This window comes from Athene cunicularia, assembly GCF_003259725.1.
Source record: "Athene cunicularia isolate RWA chromosome Z unlocalized genomic scaffold, athCun1 chrZ_part1, whole genome shotgun sequence".
In the NCBI taxonomy this organism is placed as follows: domain Eukaryota; kingdom Metazoa; phylum Chordata; class Aves; order Strigiformes; family Strigidae; genus Athene; species Athene cunicularia.
The window spans coordinates 18,294,887-18,308,561 of NW_020799142.1; the positions used below are offsets into that span (position 1 = coordinate 18,294,887).

Consider the following 13,675-nt stretch of genomic DNA (forward strand, 5'->3'; position numbering starts at 1 on the left):
AAAAAAAAAAAAAAAAAAAAAAAAAAAAAAAAAAAAAAGCCAGGGAAAGCTCTTCCTCCTGCTGTCTTGCTTTCAGCCGTTTGTTTTATTATTTTCGGCGAAGTTAATGTGCGGTAGCGTGGTTTTTTTTTTCAGTAGGCCGCGCTCCCCTGATCGGCGTTTGTTCCCCGCGCAGGTCTCGGTGCTGTATTTCGCCAGGAGCGCTGAGCTGGCGGGGCTGCGCTGCGAGACTCTCTCGGTGCCGCGGCAGATCACCTCTCTGCAGCTCTGGGAGGAGATCGTCAAGATTCACCCAAGGTATTCGGGAAAGCTACTGCTGAGGTGCCCAAAGTTTAACACAGTTGGGTGTTTCTCGGTAATGGCAAATCAAGCGTTTGTACTTGAGCTGGTACACGTTATTACCATAAAAGCAGTGACATTACCTTATTCTTGTAACGTGCAGGAGGCGTTTTGTGTTTTGACCAGTTGGAAGTGCTGTAGCTTTATGTATATGCAAGGAAAGACTAGATCCAGTGAATATACCCAAAAGTGGAGCCTGCAGGATACTTTAAGACAGGAGGCCCATTGTCCAGGAGGGCTGCAGTGAGGTAATTCTGCTGTATGTGAAAACTGACATGTTATATTAACCTGTGGAGAAGGTGAGGTGTCTCAAGAAGGGATCAAGCACAGCCAGGGCAATAATTAAGAAATTCATGATAATGTGCAGGTGGTTTTGGTCACTTGTTCAGCTGTCAGTCTGGGCTTATGGTACACTCTGTAAGTCAGGTCAGGAAGGGAACTGAAACCCTGACACAGCCTTCCAGCCACTCAGCCCTTACATAGGAGAAGGGGTCAGCCAATTTCAGCCTCCTCTGCTCCTCACTGATGGTTTGAATTTCATAGGGAGTCTGGTCCTGATGGAGTGCTAGGTGTGTGCAGTAAGGACCCCTGCAGCGCTGGTGCTCTTTGGGGATTGTCAGCAGAATCCCCCCTGAGGTTAAGACTGAGTCCTGTCAGGAATAAGTCTGATAGAAGTGTGGCACCGTTTTGGAGGGGGGAGTAAAAAAAAAAAAAAGCAAGGTATAACAGTGATTGAGGTCCTCAGGATTTAATGCTGAATGCACTGGAATTTACGTCCCTTTGGACTTAGGTGTCAAAGTCTTCCTTTAGGCACCACCCTTCTGTATCAAATCTACTCTCAAAATCTGTGAAAAAAAAACCAACCCAACTATTAGCAATGGTATCTGGTTCCAGATGAGAAGCTCTTACCAAACTTTAGACCAGGGGCCTTTTCCTCACAGAGAAATGAGACTAAGTGTGTTTTGGAGGAGGAGGCAGTAAGGAATGAGTGTATTTTACTTTGCAGCCTTTTACTTGGTGTCAGATGCAGCAACAGCACCTTTAGTTGGTTTGCCGTAGTTTGTCAACTTTGTCTTTTCATGAATGATGTCTTGGGGCAGTACATTTTGCACGTGCTGTTACTTCACAGCAGCCTTCTTAGAAAATGATTCTGTTCCTAACTTTTCTGGAAAAACTCAGCATAATTGTAGGGCACTGACCACAGACTTCTATTCGCATTGCTAATGGATGTTCAAACTGCAGCTTGAATGTAGTTGACAATGCTCTTCTGTTCCACCCATTTTCCCCAGTGAATTAACTTAAAAGTGACATTAATTGGAGCCCATCGTTCTAATGAGCCCTTCAGTTACATAGTTGTGCTCAGTTCCTCAGTGACTTTCATAGAGTCCTTCCCTTCAGTATGCCCTCTGAGTCAGTGCTACTGTGTTTTGCTCAGTCTGTGCCTTGCCTACTTTTGTCTATCTGGCTGCTGGGAAATCAGATGATTTTTACTTGTACCCATTTGGCGTGCTTACTTGTTTCTAGACAATACAGCTCTCTACTGTCTGCCAGATTTTGTGTCTCAAACAATAATTTGCACACTTGCACCTTCTAAAGTAAAATGTTGGCATTCTTCTTCTGGTGTTTTACTGCTGTTGCCCTCATACTCACAGCACTAAAGTGACTTTGTGCCTCACGGTATCCAGAGTTGTGGACCCTGACAGTGGCATCTCACAGATGTGAAATCAAAAAATATATAGAAGATCTGCCAGAAAACACATCTGCTCTCTTAGTTCTGTTGCCTCTTCTTATAGCAAATGTCAGACCTGTAAGTACAGAAGACCCAAAGCCTTGTAAACTGTGAGGTTACACAAGAGCAACCATTTGACCACTGAATCTTTGTGAGACCTCACAAACAGCATCCCATAAGCTTATTGCTATGTAGGAAAACTGCTCCAGTCCAGCCAGACTGAATCAGGCGAACGTTTCCTTCAAATCCCAGATTGGATAGTTGCTACCTCTTAAGTTACCTTTTCTGTGTTAGAAGCTGCTGAAGTGGGTCTGGTATACACTGGTTAGTTCTGATGTAAGTCTACGACAAATCCAGTTCCTGACTTCCGAAAATTATACTCAGCTGGTTTCTTGTTAGCCACCAGAAGAAAATCCAAGAGTAGGAGGTGGGTGTTTGTTGTATTTTTGGAAGTGTATTGGAAGCAGGGTTGTGTAAGTCTCAGTGGTATTTACCCAAGCTAATCTAGACTGTGTACCAGTTTGTTATTTAATGGAATCTCATGGTTAAATGCAAACACACTATTTGGAAACCTATTTGTGCTCCTGCCAATCCCCCTCAGGCTTGCTGTCATCCGGGATCAGGTGGTTTTTGCTGTTCAGCAGGAGTACGTGCTTCTTGGAGATCAGCTCCTGGTGCTACAGCCAGGAGACGAGGTTGCCATCATCCCACCAATTAGTGGAGGCTGAATCTGCCCAGGTTCTGTTAGGTAGGTATCACTTCCTGTTTTTTTTCTGTGGATGGCACTCTGTACTAAAATATATTGTGGATTCTGTATAATGTTCTAATAACCTTTTCTTGTTTAGGTCAAGAGATGTGATTGCAAGTCTCTCCCTCCGCCCCAGTACTCTTTTGAGAGAGCATAACTTGCATTTCCTGCTGGAGAGAGCTGTTGTGCTGACCAGGAACTATAAGCTGGTATACCAATAAATGATTAAAACATATGCAGTATATAGAAGAAAATTGCCAGAGAGCTCAGGCATTGTTTTGAATTTGGGGTTTAGGTCTTGTTATTCTTTTGTAGATGTTTTTGGCTGCCAGTAGCTAACCAGCTTGCCTAAATAATATGATAATGAAAAACCTTCTGCCACTTTTTAACAGAAAAGATGATATGGAAGAAGAATTGACTGCTGCTAAACATCCCCTCCCCCCCCTTTTTTTTTTGTTTTGTTCTGTTGGTTGCTGTCAAAGGATCAGGTGTCCTTAGAATAGCTTCATTTCTTTGCATGCTTTCAAGTGTGTATTTATTGCAGCTGTTCCATTCTCAAAAGACTTATTTTCCTCCTCATTCTTAGGTGAACTGATGACTGATTTCTACTTAGAGAAATTAGAAGTGTCTCCTGATAGTATGAGCTGATAGTATGAGCTCCTGAATGTATTGGAGCGTATATTAAACTTTAGGATGAGAACTCTGTGTTTATCAGAAATCTGTTTCAAACTGTGTTTGGTTTTGATATAAGATAAGGAGGAGGGACCAACAATCTTACCACAGATGTACTAGCACAGTGATCCTTGCTGGTTGATTTTACTGTTAAACTGGGGCCTCAGACTAGTTCATCCTATTGGACCAAACTTTCCTACCAGGAAGAAACCTGTATGCATTAAAAAACCGGTCATTGCTTGATGTTTGCAGTTAATATTCTCCCATCAACTGTGCTGAGAACTCAGTTTACCATGGAGGCTGGTCTCTTGGGGTGAAGAAGTGGATGGTGCATATTTTCTGCATAAATTTGGGCATCAGCACTTGATAAAAAGCAGTCGATCAGTGCTAGTATTACCAAAACCAGCAACAGAGTCTGTTTGCTTTCAGCTTTTGTAGCGAGCTATGGATGAAGGCGAAGATGTGCCAAAAGATTTTATCAAGCTGAAGTCTGAAAAGCTCTCTGTAAATGAAGTGTCAGAGCTGGTCATTTCACCATGCTGTGGGGCAGTATCTCTGTTCATTGGTGAGTTTAGTATTTCTGAGCTGGATCTCTCAATGTGTTTAACTGTCTTAATAAATGGAACCTAGATTGTCTACACTCCAAACTCGTGCTTCTCAAATAAATAAATTCCTGGACTGAACCCAGCATGTTTAGAGAACACGTTCTGAATTATTTAGAACAAGACTATGGCAGCTCTTGAACAGTTGTACTGGGACAAAGTGAAGAGAAGCTACTCTGCTGGTGTGGCCATCTTAAGGTTGAACAGAACAGCAGCTCTGGGGTACAGGACTTCTTGGGAGCTATTCTCCCATCCTTTTGGACACAACTTTTTCAAGGTGGAAAGTGGGATGTTGTGGCTATGCCAACCACAGGTCCACACTGTATGAAAGCTCCTGCAACTCAGATCTTGGTTGAAAGTAAAGTGCTGTTTTACCCGTGGCCTGGTGAAGGTCAAGGATGGTAACTTTGTCCTGTTACTTAATGTATGTGGTACAGATCTTGAAATCCCTTTGTACTTAAACCTTAGTGCTACTGGGCTCCTAAATACTGAGCACTTAAACATTGCATGGGCAAATGCAGTAACAGCACTTTAGCAGTTACCACAGAAGATGTCTGAGCCTCGGGCATTACAGGCTGCAGATGTGTAATGTGTAAACTGAATTCTTGTATATTAGAGATTTCTCTTGTTCAAAGAATTTCTCGACACAGTTGTGATTAGAGGAGTTCATTTATATTTGCACAGTGCTCACCTTGACTGTAGCAGGAGATCCTGGGTTTTAATCAGTATTTATATATAATATACTATAATATAGAATATAAATATATAATACATATTTATTTACTCATTGCTTTTGGTTGATAAATCATTTGTGTTTAGGTACTACAAGAAATAATTTTGAAGGGAAAAAAGTGATTCACTTGGAGTATGAAGCATATATGTCAATGGCAGAGACTGAAATAAAGAAAATCTGCAGAGATGTTAGACAGAAATGGCCTTCAGTCAAACATATTGCAGTGCATCATAGACTTGGGTATGTATGGCCAGACCCCATCCTTCCTGAAGTGGAATATTAATCCCTGTGTGGTGCATGGCTGTGCTTACGTAGGTGCAGGAGCAGGAAAGCTGGCTGCAGAACCAAACTTTAGCTTCAGACCTGTTTCAGAAATTGTCTTTTCAAAAATGTATGTATTGATAGTGTTTGTTGGAGCCTGCAGGATCTTTGATGCTGGTGTGATGGTTTGAAAGTGAAGATAAGATTGAGATTTCATTTCAGGGAAGGAGAGGCTATTGGCTTGTTTTATCTTTTTCAAAAGAGGTGAAGTTGGCAGCACTTTCTTTTTTCTTCTCTCTTCCATTGAAGTGCTGCAGAATGTTTTTATTGTCAGATTTAAATCGAATTATGCCATAGGGAACCTGAAAGTTTAGACTACGGAGAGGGGGAGAGGCAGGGTAATTGTCAGCCATGCTTACTGGAAAACCTCCTATTGTTCCTCGAGTCTTGGATAAGCATTTTTTGTTGGGTTCAGAACATGGAATACAAGTATCTGACATACTTCTGAGTCTTCACTGTTCATCAGATTTCTCACTGAAACGGGCAGGATTTGCAGAGTGTTTCAAATGCTTGTTTCCTTTTCTCTCAGCAGAAGGAACTTAGGAGATGATTGCAAATATTATCTGTGGGGAGATGGTTTCCTTTATATTTCCTTGACAGTCAACTGAGAGAGTGGTTCTTTTGCGGACAGCTCAAAGCATTTAAGCTTAGATTTTTCCTATGAACTGTTTGCCAGAGGAGTCTTCCTATAGATGTATGGTTGGGAGGCAGCTTTTGGGAGTACTACTCTTTGTGGAGAAAAACACGACCTTGTGCTACTTCTGTTAAGTTTGGAGAACAACACACCTAACAGGAAAAGCATCATTTGAAATCAGAATTTGTAAAAAAATAAGTTCCTTTGCAAAATCTGCATAGTTTGAGGCCCTTAATTTCTTCTTTCCCAAATTGTTGTGCAAACTGAGATGATTTCTTAGGTTTTCAGATAAGAACTGCCTGTTCCTAACTTATTGTTCATTATTAAGCCCATTTCCAGTGAGGTTCCTATGTGTTGTTGCAAGTTATCGATTCTCCCCTCTTAATTCCATAGACGTTATTTAAAAAAAAGGGTAGAAGAAAAAAGCCTATGTCTGCTGGGTTTATTTATTCTAAAGCATGGAATTCTCACATCTGTACTGGTTTTGGTTGTGGTTTTCTTTCTTTTAAAAAGTGTATCATCTTCTGGACATGGCTTGACACTTGCTTAGTATGAATGAGTCAGGAGAGCATGTGGCCAGAATACTGACATGACATGGCCACAATTTTTGGGTGCTCTTTATGCTAAACATTAGCTAAAGTTGCTGTTGTTCCTCTTCTCTCCCTAGTGTGGTTCCAGTAACTGAAGCAAGTGTAATTATTGCAATCTCCTCTCCACATAGAGCAGAATCCCTTGAAGCTGTAATGTACTGCATCAATACCTTAAAAGCATCCGTCCCAATATGGAAGAAGGTATGTTTGGGGACAAATTTGATATTTGGTCTGTGCTAGAGTCTTAGGCAGCTGGGCTAAAGGCTGCTGCTGCTCTTAAGGGAAGTAGCTGAAGCATTATGGGCAGCAGTTGCTCCTGACAGGATGCCAGTGTCTAGCAGCAGTGAATTTTCTCTGATGCAGCCAGGCCCATCTGTGGCGGGTTCGGCACCTAGAAGGCCCTCTCTTGCCTGTACAACTCAGCTCCTTTTCCTTTTAACACCACCCTGTGGTCTAAGTGCAGGAGCCCTGAGCTCTCCTCTCAGTTCTGCATAGGCTTGTGGAAGAGCTTTGAGTCAGCTTTGCTTTGGACAGCATTGCAGTTTGCAAGTAAAAGTGGTATTTCTTGTCTTTCTGTTTTCCCCTGATCTCTGTGGCCTTGAGAAAGCCCAAACATTAAGCAACAGCACACAATGAAGGAATGAACAGTGGTCCCAAAGCTAGTATGGGCACACAGTGTGTGGAGAGACCAGCCTGGGTCTAGGAGGAGCCTCATTACATAACCAGTATAGCGTGCAAGTAATGAGCATTATCTCTGCTGCCTTTCTGAGGCAGAACTTGACATGTGGTAACAGTGACGTTCTCCACATTACTCCACTTTTCTGACACCTCTTTCAGGAGACTGGAGTTCTGTGGTCTCAGAAGGAATAACCAGGGACTCAGACTCTTGCTGAATTTGCCTCTTAGGACTGGACTGCTGCTGGCTAGTAGTCCAGTCTGTCCTGAAGATCTCATGCTTATTGTATTTTGTGTATTGTTGTAATTTTAATTTTTTTAACATTGACATTTTGTACACACTTTAATACTCTCCTAAAAATGATGGTACAGTAAATTAATATGGCAGCAAGTAAAAAGGGCAGTTTCAGACACAAGTGCTGTGTACTTTACAGCTTTTACATAATTTCTTCTAGATATTTCTTGAATTAACTTCAGCATAGATGGGCACTTCTAAAATTAATTGGGGCTCAGCCTGAGGTTCAGCATCTGCCCACATGTAAGTCAATATGTTCTAAGGGTGCTGCTCTCTTTTCTCTTTGCCAGTGAAGTGCTGTGTAGTCCTGTTGTGAACACTAAATAATAGCAGGATGGCTGTTGAGTTGTTTGGCCTGGCTTGTGGCTGTATGTAGCAGACTCTCACAATATTTCCCATTCTTTGTTTATATTTACAGGAGATTTATGAGGGTGAATATTCTTGGAAAGAAAACAAGGAATGCTTTTGGACAAATTCAGAGAAATAACTGTACTTTTTTAAAATAAAGTGTTACTGTTCCTAATGAGCATACTGGTTTAGCTTTGAGTTGTTTTTACAGACAATCTGTATGTTTTTAAGCAGTTGTGGTGGACATTTCAATCTGAATAATTTAATTAGGACTGAATGAAATAAATTAGTAATAATTAGGGGGTTTAGGTGTTCTTGACTCTCCTTTGAAATCATCTCTGTACATTTTAACATGGAGTCAGTTTTTAAAACAAACGCCTCTAAAATTCTTGGTTGCAAGACTTGTTTAGTTGTCTGTGATATATACTGCTTTAATACCTTTACATTGATAGTCTGTAAGGACTGTCTGCATGGGAGGTCAGAACAGGACAGTTAGATTTTTTTTTTTTTAAAATCTTAAAAAAAGGCCTGAGTAGTTTAATTTTGTGTGACTGTAGGATCAATTTGCAAGCTTTATGCTGTGTTCATATTCTTGTAACATGAAAGCTGCTCGAAGTAGATTAAACATTTTGGTATAGATAGAGAAGAAAATACAGACTATACCCGAGAGTTACTAACTTTTTAGCAGTGGTTACCTTCCAGCAGCTCTGTCTCACAGAAACATTTTTACTGTGCAGCTGATACTACAAGTCCATTGCATTAAAAAAGAACATGGACAGACCTTGATTCAAAGTTAGATCTGATACCAGCAACAAATTTGCACTAGCAGTAACATGCAAACCTGTAACTGCATAATGATGTCTAGACATGATTAATTTTGAAGGTTTTTGGCTGTATAATTGCATGTTGCTGCAAGGAAAAAAAAAAAAGCCAGCTATTATTACAGACAACTGTAAGTTTAATTAGCTTTACTAGTTTGATTTTAGACATGTTAGGGTTCAAAATCATTGAAATGGATTAGTTTTTCAAAGGAAAGTGAATCTATTCAACTTTTTGCAGTTTATATATGCATTTATATTCACATTTATTATTTTAATGCAGTTTTCCTCTTGTTCTGTTTCGAAACCTAGTTAAAAGAGAAAAAGACTGACATAGTATGCCTGTGCTTCCTGGAAACAATGGGCAGCTCATCTGAGTAAGATCATTTTATTGATATTATTGTAGTGGTCATGATAGTGTTTAGATGTTATCATATGTATAAGTTCAAAGTCCCATTGTGTATGGCATTTTTACTAATGCTGAGAGGCAGTTTTATCTAGTTATCATTATCAATGTAGACAAGATAGATACAAAGGAAGGGAAATGAGATAAAATAAAATTATTTGCTCAAATTTATGTATCATTGCATCACATAACACTTAATTCTCAGCTGTATAATCCATTTCACTGTGTCTGCAGTAAAAATCTACAAACAGCTGCTAGCTGCAAATATTAAAATGAGAAGACTAGGGATGATTTTTTTTCCCACAGCGATCTTAATCAGTTTTAATACTTAGTGATGGTTACTGTATCTGGATTAAGTAAACCCCAATGAAACACACAACTTCAGACAGAAGCATTGTTAAACTGTGTGGTTAACTTACTGATGTGCTTTTCTCAGTGGAAGTGAGTACTTCCTCTGCAGAACAGCAGCTGCACCTTGCATGCTTACACATACACATCCTCCAAACCGTGTGGACCCTATGATCTAGGCAGAGCTGAGCAAGTTCAAGGTTGAATTTTCCTTTGATTTGTAGGTTGGAGAAGCCCTCTGCTATTTGAAAGTCATTTTTACCAGGAATTGTACAGAATCCTGGCTACAGATCACTTCCTCCATCAAATAATTCTGTTTATTCCCATTTTTGTTGTTCATTTTTCTATGTTCATGTTTGCTGTTACCATGCAACTAATTAGTCTTTTAATTTCACAAAAATAAATGGCTAGCTTGCCTTGTAGTGGATGGTTTATGAATGAAGTAAAACCTGTGCAGTGCTTGCATACTTAATGGTGGTGTGTTCTGATATAGAAAAACAGTAGTATTTAGAACAGTTAAATTGTACTTGGTGCACTATGATTAAGGGCAATTTCTGTGTTGCATTAGTGTCTCTCTAGTGCTGCAGCCTCCTGGAAGATTTCTCTAGGGTGACCTTAAGTGCACCTTCCCCATCAGCAATGCAGCTGGGAAGGAGGGTGCAGAAAAGAAGGGAAGAATAATTGTGTACTTCCCCACAGTGACCAGGAACAATGAATGGAAGAGATATTGTACTGAGTCACAGCTGAGTGTTACAATGTGTATACGCTGCCATGGTCAAAACAATGAAATGTCATTTTGTGTCCCTAGCTGTGCATGAGGCAAGTACTTCTTTGTTCTGGAACAATGATGTATCAGTCTTATGTAACTTTGGGTTCTTCAGCTGGCATCTAAAAGCAAAATGGAAATGCCCCTAGGAGGGATGATGTGCATAATTAGAGGTAAAATGTAACTCGCTGAAATTTAAGTCCATGCTCCAGGCTCAGTGTTCCAGCTCCCTCTGTAGGGCTACCCTCTCTGTTAGGGCAGTATTATTGTAAAGAGGGCCAAGTTACTCTGTTCTAAGATAGCTGCCTAAGGCTGTGTCTGAAGTGACCCAGAAGTGTTTCCAAATTTCCAGGCTAGGGGATGAATCCCAGCTGTGTCTGACTGTGTGTCAGGCAAAGATGCAACTGCACATGTCCTGGTTTCTGTGCAGGACTGGGCTGCTGGATGAGGGCTACCTTGTGTTGTGGTGAGGTCCGTGAGTGGGATGATAGGCAGCTGCAGATCAGTACAGCCCTAGCTTTCTGGGACAAGTCCAGCTGTTCTTCTGCCTTGGCTATAGGGGAGGGTAATCCTACCCTGCTGTGGTTTTTCAGGTGTGTCACAGCATGTTGCAGAGGTGGTGGCTCCAGGTGCAGACAGATGTTTCTGGGAACAGACTCTGCAGACCAGAGGGTCACCGTGTGCTTCCTGTAGAGATCTGCCAGATAAGAGGTGTTTGTGGAAGAGAAGTGCATGTCTTCAGAGCGAGAATTTGGCCTTCTGAAAAGATGTCTTGGTCTTGGCTGGCAAATTTTGAATACACTGATCCATCCTTTTGTCTGGCAGAATGTCTGTATACCATCACTGCTTAAGAGTTTCCTTTCCTGATGCTGAATTTTCGTTCTGCTCTGTTCTCAAGAGAAGCTCAGCTTGATGAATACTATGAAAACAGTAATGGATGGATTGTCATGAAATAAAAGGGGGTGGGGGGTTGCGGGGGGCGCACGGGACTGTTATAAGGACCCTACCCAGGAGATGGCAGCCGAGAGACGACTGTGCGGGAGGAGCGGCTCCCAGCTCGCCCAGGTGCTGGCTGCGCTGGGAAACAGGCGCTTGCTTCAGCTGTCACTCATGAATGTGCCGCTTGTTGTATTTAGGAATGAAGCCTTTGCTCAACTTTAAACTAGACTTTTAGCTTTTGTCTTGTTACAATTTCCCCATAGCTGTTCATAGAATTTGTGGTTTTATAGATTAATGCCTTCATTTGCTCCATCAAAAACATTAAAAGGAAAAAACTGCTAAAACTAATTATTAACAAAGTGAAATTGTCTGAGAGAGCAGACGATGCTACCCCATGCTCCCCCCCCCCCCCCAAAAAAAAAAAAAAAAAAAAAAAAAGCTCTAAAAACTCAATCTTGAGCTTTTCTGTTAAGTGTCCTGTGGAGGTACTTGAAGAAAGAGATTTAAGAATAGGCTGATGACTATAACTCAGCAGGGGTTTTTTGTATTTGAGGCTTGTTTTTTTAAACAGAAATGAACCATACACTTTGATCTTATCAAGTGTTACAAAAATCAGCACCCTGATGTATCTTTGCAGCAGTTGTTTTAAAAGTTCCATTTTGACTATCTTAAGAGGCAAATAAATTTTTAAAACTGCTAGCACACCGCAGCCTGTGATTGCTTATGAATAATTGATCATAAATGAGGGCATAAGTATAGAACTCAACTCTTCTGAGACTGTGAAAATTATGCACACTTTATTAAAGGCAATAAGAAGTTGAGGAAATTAGCTATAGATTTTGAGACACGTTTTCATACTTTCATGTTCTTTAGTCTTTAATTCGGAAGCTTTTGTTTTATCTCGGTTTTGAATATAAATAGTAGTATACACAAATGTCAGTATATAAGGCATCTGGTTTTCAATTCTGCAGAACACTGACACTTGGTGAAAGATGGAGTTTTGTGCCTTAAGATTAGGGTCATCTGGTTCTGTATTATCGAATTATTAAAGTTGGTAGCCTGAATGTTTATGTACCACTGTTAAAAGTAGGGAGTTGAAAGTGGGGGAAAAAAAAAAAAAAAAAGGAAGCTCTATCAAAGTGGCTAGTTTTCAGGTGGGAGTTACTGCCATGACTGCCTTTCTATTCACAACCAAACTCCTCCCTCTCTTCCTTTCCTACCGTGCTCCTGGCTTTTTGAGCACATGGTGGGGAATAGCCAGAGCTGATGTCAGGACATGCTACTGCTCACCAATTTTGTACACAGTATGATGTGCAGAGCGTAAGACTGGCAGAGTATGGTGTAATTGTAGATGCCAGTGATGATAACCCCATATTTATAGGAAGGCCTGACCATGATAACAACTATACACCCAGAGCTATTCAAATACAGCTGTTTTGTACTAATGTGAATTGACTTACAGTACAACATAGCTTACTGGTAGTGTTACACTCATGACAGTAACCTGCAAAACTTCAAGTGCAGCTTCTTTGTAAACCTAGCAGTCATCCCCTTCGGGTTTTCACTGTGTGCTGCTGGGACAAAGACAGATTTGGCCCCATTTTAGGTAGTGCTTTTTCAGTAGCATTTCTTCTCTTCAAGGTGCTGTTTAAAAATAAATGAGTCTATGTTCAGCAGTATTCTTATTTTTATTGTAGTAACACTGTTAGGCCCTCAGGCACCACAGTGATACAGTCCCTGCTCCCATAGAGCTTACACGCTAGCTTTCAGAAGTCAGTTTGATTATAAACTCTCTTGTGTGTCCCAAATCTATACATAGGCTCATGTGAAACTAATTCTGATACTGGACTTGATTCTAGTACTTCAGGAGGTCAGCAGCTAGATTTCAAGACCAGAATCAGATAGAACTTGAGTTTGCTGAAGGTATTCCTGACTTTTCTTGCTGCAAACACAAACAGAAGCACATGCTGAAGCTCAACATTTCAGAATATTATTTCACCTGTAATGTGCTGTTTTAAAAAAGTAAAACTAAAAAAAAAATCCAACCCTTTGCACATAATACAAAATATACATATTATTTCCAGCATTATTTGCAGCTGTGCCAACTTAAAAGTGCAATAGAATAGACATTACAAAAATGGAATTAAACATTTAAGTATTAATTGTGAAAGACAAACTAGTAACTTGAAGTGGTTAAGATAAAAAACTTTACCCTTTGCTATGCCTTCCCTTTATTTCGGGAAAAAGTAGTATGTCCAGGCTAGGGGGAAAATCCTGTTGTCTGGGACAAAATAATACCCAGTGAAGACTACTGAATTGATCATTGCTACCTGGTTGATAAACTTTTAAGTCCCCAAAAAAGTTGGATGTCAGATATTGACCTGTACCACTCACCAAAGGTGGAAGAAGGAAATCTGGCTGAATGCCTAAATTTCCCTTGCAAACAGCACCAGAAATGAAAGATGCTGCCATCTGCTGCATTGTGAAATTCCCCCTCTAGCCTGGAGTGCATGACCCTGGTTATGTAGGAGCTTCCCACACATCATGGTGTAGGGTTTTGTTTTCTTCCTCACAAGTTTATACAAGAATTGAGGCAGACAAATTTTCATCTTTACTTTCAGAGCATCTGCCCTCAGGGTTTATAATTACAAGTCAGGAGCTTATTCTTTAGCTTTATGCAATTGCTATTTTTTATTTTTATTTTTTTTTTAA

At 40.5% G+C, this 13,675-nt stretch overlaps 2 protein-coding genes across 4 annotated transcripts; both read left to right on the plus strand.

The window, feature by feature from the left end:
• Window positions 1-91: 91 nt before the first annotated feature.
• On the plus strand, window positions 92-7,836 carry LOC113489542 (molybdopterin synthase sulfur carrier subunit-like). Of its 2 annotated transcripts, XR_003400052.1 has the most exons (6): window positions 92-297; window positions 2,670-2,816; window positions 3,918-4,053; window positions 4,910-5,063; window positions 6,446-6,569; window positions 7,757-7,836. XR_003400052.1 is itself a non-coding variant. In XM_026865330.1 (3 exons), the coding sequence occupies exons 1-2, from the start codon at window positions 107-109 to the stop codon at window positions 2,794-2,796; spliced, it is 318 nt and encodes a 105-aa protein (XP_026721131.1). In that variant the 5' UTR covers window positions 92-106; the 3' UTR covers window positions 2,797-2,816; window positions 6,446-6,557. The 2 variants fall into 2 exon arrangements, 1 of the variants encoding a protein (XP_026721131.1); XM_026865330.1 differs by lacking the exons at window positions 3,918-4,053; window positions 4,910-5,063; window positions 7,757-7,836 and having other exon boundaries at window positions 6,446-6,557.
• On the plus strand, window positions 172-7,864 carry LOC113489541 (molybdopterin synthase catalytic subunit). 2 transcript variants are annotated; one of them, XM_026865327.1, is made up of 6 exons: window positions 172-297; window positions 2,670-2,816; window positions 3,918-4,053; window positions 4,910-5,063; window positions 6,446-6,569; window positions 7,757-7,864. In XM_026865327.1, the coding sequence occupies exons 3-6, from the start codon at window positions 3,933-3,935 to the stop codon at window positions 7,823-7,825; spliced, it is 468 nt and encodes a 155-aa protein (XP_026721128.1). In that variant the 5' UTR covers window positions 172-297; window positions 2,670-2,816; window positions 3,918-3,932; the 3' UTR covers window positions 7,826-7,864. The 2 variants fall into 2 exon arrangements, with proteins under 2 accessions (XP_026721128.1, XP_026721129.1); XM_026865328.1 differs by lacking the exons at window positions 172-297; window positions 2,670-2,816 and adding an exon at window positions 2,914-3,025.
• The last annotated feature ends 5,811 nt before the right edge of the window (window positions 7,865-13,675 follow it).

Excerpts from the sequence above, each read along its gene's own strand:
- LOC113489542 (XM_026865330.1), top strand. The coding sequence starts at position 107 with ATGTGCGGTAGCGTGGTTTTTTTTTTCAGTAGGCCGCGCTCCCCTGAT. Across the intron at positions 298-2,669 it reads ATCGTCAAGATTCACCCAAG|GCTTGCTGTCATCCGGGATC; the intron begins GTATTCGGGAAA and ends AATCCCCCTCAG.
- LOC113489541 (XM_026865327.1), top strand. The coding sequence starts at position 3,933 with ATGGATGAAGGCGAAGATGTGCCAAAAGATTTTATCAAGCTGAAGTCT. Across the intron at positions 5,064-6,445 it reads GCAGTGCATCATAGACTTGG|TGTGGTTCCAGTAACTGAAG; the intron begins GTATGTATGGCC and ends TTCTCTCCCTAG. Across the intron at positions 6,570-7,756 it reads CCGTCCCAATATGGAAGAAG|GAGATTTATGAGGGTGAATA; the intron begins GTATGTTTGGGG and ends TTATATTTACAG.